Consider the following 7659-nt stretch of genomic DNA (forward strand, 5'->3'; position numbering starts at 1 on the left):
ACCATTCTAAACAATCTTCAGTTTTACTAAAATAAAATATTTCTCCCTACTTATATAAAACCTTCTACTTTGGAGATAAGATCTAAACAATCTTCAGTTTTACTAATAGATTCTTCATTGACAAGAACTCTATTGTCCATAGTAACAAATAGTATGTGTAATTAATGACTATCAAATGATTCATGCACCAATATTTGATTTCATCATGCTTCCTCGGCAATCATTTATATAACATAGATTTATTACAATTCTAGCATACTCTAATGTAAACGGATCCACCAATAATCTAACACAAATTGTTCAGCCAAATCAGCTTACATCACACTTTAATTCCCAAAGATCGTACCTAACAAAAAGATAATTTAGAAAATATATTAATTATTATTATATTCTGTTCTTTATTATAGTAATTAATGTTTGATTGAATAAAATTTAACTTTTTTTTTCAAAAAATTATATTGTAAACGGGAAATAAAAAGACAATATTTTTCTATTATTGATTCGATAGCTATTAATTCAGCACATATTTTTGAAGATATAAATTTATCGACTACTAGAATGTATTTACCCAACAGCGACACATAAAGTGGCCAAATGTTAACTTTTTTTTCGATTATGAAGGTAATCTTCTATTATACCAAGAATTTAACTTGATAGTTTACAAAAGATACGAATTATTAATAATATATCAACATATATGTTTTTATTTTTTATAACTTTTTATTGATTGTAATTGTTAATGTTTATGACGATTCAATGTTAGACGGTGATTTAGAAGATTACTTTATACCATCTTCAAAAATTTTAGACGGTATGTACAAAGTTTATTTGACGTTTATTTACATCTTTGTGTACATCATAGACTAAATTGCATCAATATGATAACTGGGTATTTAAAAAAAGTGCATTTAGCAGCTGTGTGGAATATAAAAGATCTTATTTATCAATATCAACACTGTAAAATATGGATGTAGTCTCATGAAAGACTTGCTAAATTTAACCAGTTACTCTGCAACTAACATTTTATTATGTTGTATGGAAGGGAAGATTGAGCTTCATCTATTATCTATACCTGAGCTTATTCAACTTCATACTAAGGGAGATCAAAGAAGAGCTTATTTTCTGAAAAATATAAAGGTATTTAATTCAATATTTTTTTTACATCAATAGCCGAAAAATTGATTGTGGGGTGAACAATAGGACTCTCCCCCAGTTCAATTTTAAGCTGGGAGGTTAAAACTACCATAGCATTGGTAGGCTACTTCCTCCGAATAATCTATGATCATATTTGTTCAGCTATATATCTATGACACAAAAAATGAGATTGATAATCAGATAGGCACACTTCAATAATTTTTATGCAACCAGTCAAACACTTTAGTTATGTTTAATCTAAAAGAGAATAACATAAATTTTATCATATCTTCTTTTATGCAGTTCCAATAAAGCTATAAATGAGCGGGATAGAAAAATTGTAATAATATTAAGAAACATGCTAGACAAATATAATAGTTTGGCAATAAATTTTCGCTATGCAAGAGATAGGTACCAAAAGAAAAATTGCATAGACATAAAGTTTAAGTTGATTAGTAAAAAGAATACAAATAGCAGCACGTATAATTTACCTTCTGCATCTGAAGTGATTGCATTCATAGTAGCTAGAATCTCGATTTAACTCTTAAAATCTTCCGATATTACGATTTTAAATGAGTTTTTCGATTTTACAAAATTTGTACTAAGTCTGACGATTTTACGATTTAAATCTTGTTAAGATTTTACGTTTTAACGTTTTTTATTTATTTTTTCGATTCTACGTAAAATCTCGATTTTCTCTACCTTGATTGCATTGATTATTTGCGATGTCGAACAACTAAGTAAAAATAGGGTATAGAGAGTCAATCTAAAAAACTCCAATAGATTAATATTTTTCACCCATCTTATTTATCCTTGCAATATCCATTACTATTTTTTCATGGAGAGGATAGATTTCGTCTGGGTATTGCAACATTAGAAGAATATAATTCAATGTTGTTTTACATTCTCTACTACCAACGCAATAATGAATAAATAAATATAAATAGAGATCAGAGAAGAGCTTATTTTCTGAAAAATATAAGGACATTTAATTCAATGTTTTGTTTTATATCAATGGCCGAAAAATTAACCGTGGGGTAAACAATAGGACTCTCCCCCAATTCAATTTTTAACCTTGGGGTCAAAACTACCATAGCATTGGTAGTCTACTTCCTCCGGATAGTCTATGATCAATATTTATCCGGCTATATATCTATGACACAGAAAATGAGATTGATAATCGAATAGGCACAGTTCAGTAATTTTCATGCAACCAGTCAAACACTTTAGTTATTTTTTTAATCTAAAAGAGAATAACATAAATTTTATCGTATCTTCTTTTATGCAGTTCCAATAAAACTATAAATGAGCGGAATAGAAAAATTGTGACAATATTAGGAAATATGCTAGACAAATATAATAGTTTAGCAATAAGTTTTTGCTATGCAAAAGATAGGTACCAAAAGAAAAATTGCATAGGCATAAAGCTTAAGTTGATTAGTAAAAAGAATACAAATGGCAGAATGTATAACATGCCTTCTACATCTGAAGTAACTGCATTGATTATTGGCGATGTCAAACAACTAAGCAAAAATAGGGTGTACATAGTCAATCTAAAAAACTCCAATAGATTGATGTTTTTCACCCATCTTATTTATCCTTGCAATATCCATTACTGTTTTTCCATGGGGAGGATGGATTTCGTCTGGGTATTGCAACATTAGATTCTATCTCTACAAGGTCTACAAAGAAAAACAAAACAGCACTTTGCGACAATTCTTTGCTTTTCGCCTACAGTAAAGGATGGGTGAATCGCCGTTAATTTTGAGATCAAAGAGATTATTCCAACAATTTTTGGTGGATGCCTACACAATTATGAAATCAGAGATGTTAAAATTCTTCAGGTGTAAACAACCAAAGTTGAGGGTTTGATAAATACAAATGTTTACATGAGAGTCTTATAAACGGGGATGTAAATGTTGCTAGGCTTGGCAAAAGAATCATTATTCCCAGTACTTTTATTGATGGACCTAGGTACATGATGAATAATTTTAAAGATGCACTTGCAATTTGTAAATATACAGAATATCCTAACTATTTTATCACTATGACCTGCAACCTTAAATGGGATGAGATAAAGAGAAAATTGACTCCTATTAGATTGAAGGTAAAATACCGCCCCAATATATTGTATTGAGTTTTCAAAATCAAGATTGACGGTTTGATTAAGGACCTAAAAGAGGAAAAAATATTTGACAAAATTATGGTATGTAAGTCTGTGTTTATGCAACACCTTATTAAAATCTTATGCTGTAGATAATGTTTTAGTCATTTGTCTTTTCAATTTTCAAATGTTTGTACTATAAAGTTTTAAAAGAGAGCGCTTCCACATGCACATATTCTTTTATTTATGAGTAATGAGTTCAAGCCACAAACACTAGAAAATGAAAGGCCAAATTTACATGGAACTATTCAAAACTACATGGTACATGGTCCATGTGGGCCATACAATAAGAATTCACCTTGCATAAAGAATGGATCCTATTTAAAGTTTTATCTCAAAGAATTCAGACAATAAACACTCATTGACGAAGCTAGGTTTCTTAAATATAGGCGTACCAATAACGGTCGAACTGTGACAAAAAAGAAATGTGTACTAGATAATAAGTTTATTAGTCCATATAATCCAGAATTGTTGCTCAAGTTCGGGTGCCACATAAATGTGAAATACACATGCCAAATAAGTTATATCAAGTATTTGTTTAAATATGTACACAAGGACAATAATCGTGTAACAGCTAATCTATACAATGCTGGTGATTAATCAGAAACCACACAAGTTGTCGATAAAATTAGGAATTATTATGATTGTAGGTACATTTTGGCATGTGAGGCAGCCTAGTATATATTTGGATACAAAATTCAAGAGAAAGAATCATTTATGATTAGACTTCCATTTCATTTGGAGGATGAACAATCCGTAGTTTATAATGAAACTTCTAATAAGAATGATATTGTTGAAATAGTAGTATCTCATAAGTTTGTATTTTTGAGATGGATGGCGACAAACATATCATATCTTTATTCTCAAAATTTGACTTATGCTGAGTTTTCAACCAAATTTGTTTGTAAGGACGATGCTTCAAATTAGTTTTTTCAAAAACAAGGCTTTGTAATTGAAAAGTTGACTCATGTGCTTGCATATAGTGATGAATTTATATTCAATTTTATTCTTATTTATTTGATGATTGAAATTTGAAAGATAAGGATTTGATTATATATTTTTATTTCATTGAAAATAAATTTAAGTGTTTTAGTAAAAACACAAAAGCGTACATTCTATTAAAATATTATTTCTATACGAGTGAATTATCGTCTTAATCTTTTAAAAGAAATAATTTATTGATAAAATAGTCTTGAAAAATCGGCAATAATTTTCATGAAAATAATTTACTAGAAAAATAAATGTTAAATAGTTGATTATCATGAAATCTAATTTAATCGTAAATTTGTAATTTGTAATTGAATCTATTTCTACACCTTAATTTGGAATAGGTGTTAGAGAAGAAATTTAGAGAGTGAAAACTTGAGTCATCGAAAACAAAACAAAACTTCCCAAGAACATACAAACAGATGCAGAAGAAACAAAAAAAGATTGGTACCATCTATGACTCTTTATTTCTATATGAATTCTTTTTTTTTTATTTCCAATTTTTCTTACGTGAGTTTTTTTTTTTAATATCAAACTTTACTTTTCAAACAAAAAAATAAATTTGAAGAAAGAGAAAAAATGTATCAAATTTATCGTTTAAAGATAATACATAAAAGAAATTTTAAAAAAAAAACCTTAAAAAGTGATTATTTAATCTATCCAAACCAACTATTTATATAAAATAAAATAAACTGGATTTCTTTATTAAACCAATCTCAGAGACCATTTTAGAGTTTAACTCAGTATTTATATTATATTTATAAAATTATTTAAGACAATGAATGAACTATAGCTCAAATGCTATTTGTTCTCCTTTCCTCTGTAGAGGTCTCTATTTCTAGTCTCTCTTGATGTACGAAAAAGAAAAAGAAAAAAACCTATTCATTTATCATTTTGAATAATCCTATGTTTGTTATAATTTTACATATTTACTAATTAAAAGGATGGATTAATACAACAGTAATGCTTAATGTTTCTAGCAGCCTGCGAAAGTGACCAGAAAACTTCATTAATATATATATATTAATGTAAAATTAACTTTTAACTAATAATTCAGTGAAGTTACAAGTGCATAAAAAACGAAAAATCTAGGAATACAGGTCAATTTTGGCTTATGAAGGAAACTTGATGTTTCAAGGAGAAATGAATGACTATATATATTGCTTTTGCATAGCATGATTCTATAATCTCTGTCTATAAAAATCTAATATACATGCAAAGCGAAAAAAAATGAATAGAATAGGAGTCATTTTGTTAATATGCGGCGGTCACAGCGTCTACTACATCGTCTGACTCATCAACTATCATTTCGTTTCTGAAAAGCAATTTCAAATATGGAAGAACCTTTGGAAGAACGGGCAAATCTGCCACATTCACACTCATCATGTCAAATGCAACACACGTTTTATGCATGTTTGCTTCATCCAACACAGGTATTTTAGGATATCTTTGGCTGAAATGAGTTAAAATGATTCGGTATGCATCAGCGGAGTTTCCCATTTCTATGGCTTCATTTGTGGTGCTGTGGTTTTTTGCTATAGCCTCCTCTACCATAGCTTCCTCAAAAGTTGCCTGCATCAATTCTCAAACAAGTTAAAACAAGTCTCACTTTGATGGCATTAAGATGCAGATAACATTAATCAATTTATAGGAAGACTTGCCTCGTGTATAAGAACTGTTGCGTCTCGAGATGCTTCTACCAACTCTGGACAGGGCCTTGTGTCGCCAGAATATACAACCTTCCAGCCAGGTATCACTTTTCCCGCAGTACTAGTCCTCTCTGCTGCTTTTAGAACAACACCAAATGCCTGTGGGCAATGTACAACAGGGAAACTAACCAAGGACTTCAGACCAGCTTCCTGGATTACCCCCCTAAATCTCTCTAGGATAGGAGAAACGGCATCTTTGTCAACAGGACTGCCTGGTCTTTTCCATAAACTTTGCATACGAGACCCTTTGGCAAACAAAGTTGAATCAACTTTTGATGCGGATACTTCTCTATTATTATTGTTCAGGTCACAGCCATCCTCAAAAGCATCCAATGAAGCTGCTGTGGTGTGCTTGCAATCTAAAAACAGCATATCCAAATCTTCGAGTCTTTGGTAAGCATCTAAATATCTCTTGAGCTGCCTTGGCCCTACGACAAGAACTGGTTCATGAGGCACCCCCTTCAGCAATTCACGGCGCAGAGCAAGGATCCTAGCCAAGCCAGTGTGGTGATCAGCATGGATATGTGAAATCCAAATGCATCTTAAAGCTCTCACAACATCATCAGCACCACTTACACCATATCTGTTTCCAAAGGATGTGTTAAATAACTATTCACATTAAAATCGCAAAAAATGCAGTAAAGTGAAAATGTGTTTAAAGAATACAGATGGACATGCCTTCTTTTGAGTTGTCCCAAGGTTCCTTCACCACAATCCAAGAGCAAACCTCCTTTTGAGAAAAGATTTATATATATTGAACTCACGTTTCTGTACTTGGATGGTTGGGATGAACCAGTTCCAAGAAGAACTATCTCCAAGTCATCTCTCCTTATATTTTCCAAACACGAAGGAACAGTAGAATCACACAACCAAGGTTCCTCAATCATCATATTTCGATCTGCTGCGGGAACTAAATCCTCCTTTGTCTGATTAGCTTGTTGCCAGAGCTGACTTACATGATGAGCTGCTTCCACGACCTCTGGAATCTCTGAGAGTAACTCATCAATGATTTGCGTGGAAGTCACCGTGGTTGGAGTACCGGATCTATCCAACCCAAGACGAGCATAAGGACGCAATGTAAACTGCATAACACAGTTAATATGTTTATAAGTATACAAATATTGCGGAGTCAGACTATAAAAGCTTTGTACAAAGACTTCTGCAAGAACAAAGAAATTAACAGCAGGGCCGAGTCAGATTTTGATACCTTGAGAAGATTTTCAGCAGAAATGACTTTAGAAGATTCAGAAAAGGAACCCTGCAAAAAACACAAATCAATCCCCCAGATTAGACTAATTTATGTGTTAAATACAGTATAAGTTCCCCTTCTAGCATTGTTACAAACCTCACTTGAAGCAAGAGCACTTGAAAGAGATGAAAATCCTGGGGCTGGAAAGAACTGAGGACAAACATAATTAAGTCGAGATGCAATTCTTGCACTAGCTTTCAAGATAGGAATCTCTACATTCTTCCTGAGAACAATAGAAACAAGAGTAATAAATAATGTGTTGTAGCAGAAACAAAAAAGGAGGAATTGCCAGAAAAACTAGCAACTTACTTTTCATGCCCAGCCATGATATGCTGTGCAGAACCAAATTTCTTCATCCACTTCTGGTAATCTGAAGAACTTACAACAGAAGCAGGACTTAAGTGAATCACACACGT

The 7659-nt window shown here is 31.6% G+C and overlaps 1 protein-coding gene across 1 annotated transcript in view; it reads right to left on the reverse strand.

The window, feature by feature from the left end:
- The window catches only part of LOC107613501 (tRNase Z TRZ3, mitochondrial), a gene marked incomplete in the record, with an annotated part of 3998 nt that continues 1715 nt past the window's right edge, over positions 5377-7659 (reverse strand). Inside the window, 6 exon segments of the mRNA XM_016315529.2 lie at positions 5377-5857; positions 5947-6577; positions 6673-7076; positions 7202-7252; positions 7340-7466; positions 7553-7659. Coding sequence (XP_016171015.1) covers positions 5540-5857; positions 5947-6577; positions 6673-7076; positions 7202-7252; positions 7340-7466; positions 7553-7659 — 1638 coding nt within the window.

Source organism: Arachis ipaensis, chromosome B08, assembly GCF_000816755.2.
Source record: "Arachis ipaensis cultivar K30076 chromosome B08, Araip1.1, whole genome shotgun sequence".
NCBI classification, from domain to species: Eukaryota; Viridiplantae; Streptophyta; class Magnoliopsida; order Fabales; family Fabaceae; genus Arachis; species Arachis ipaensis.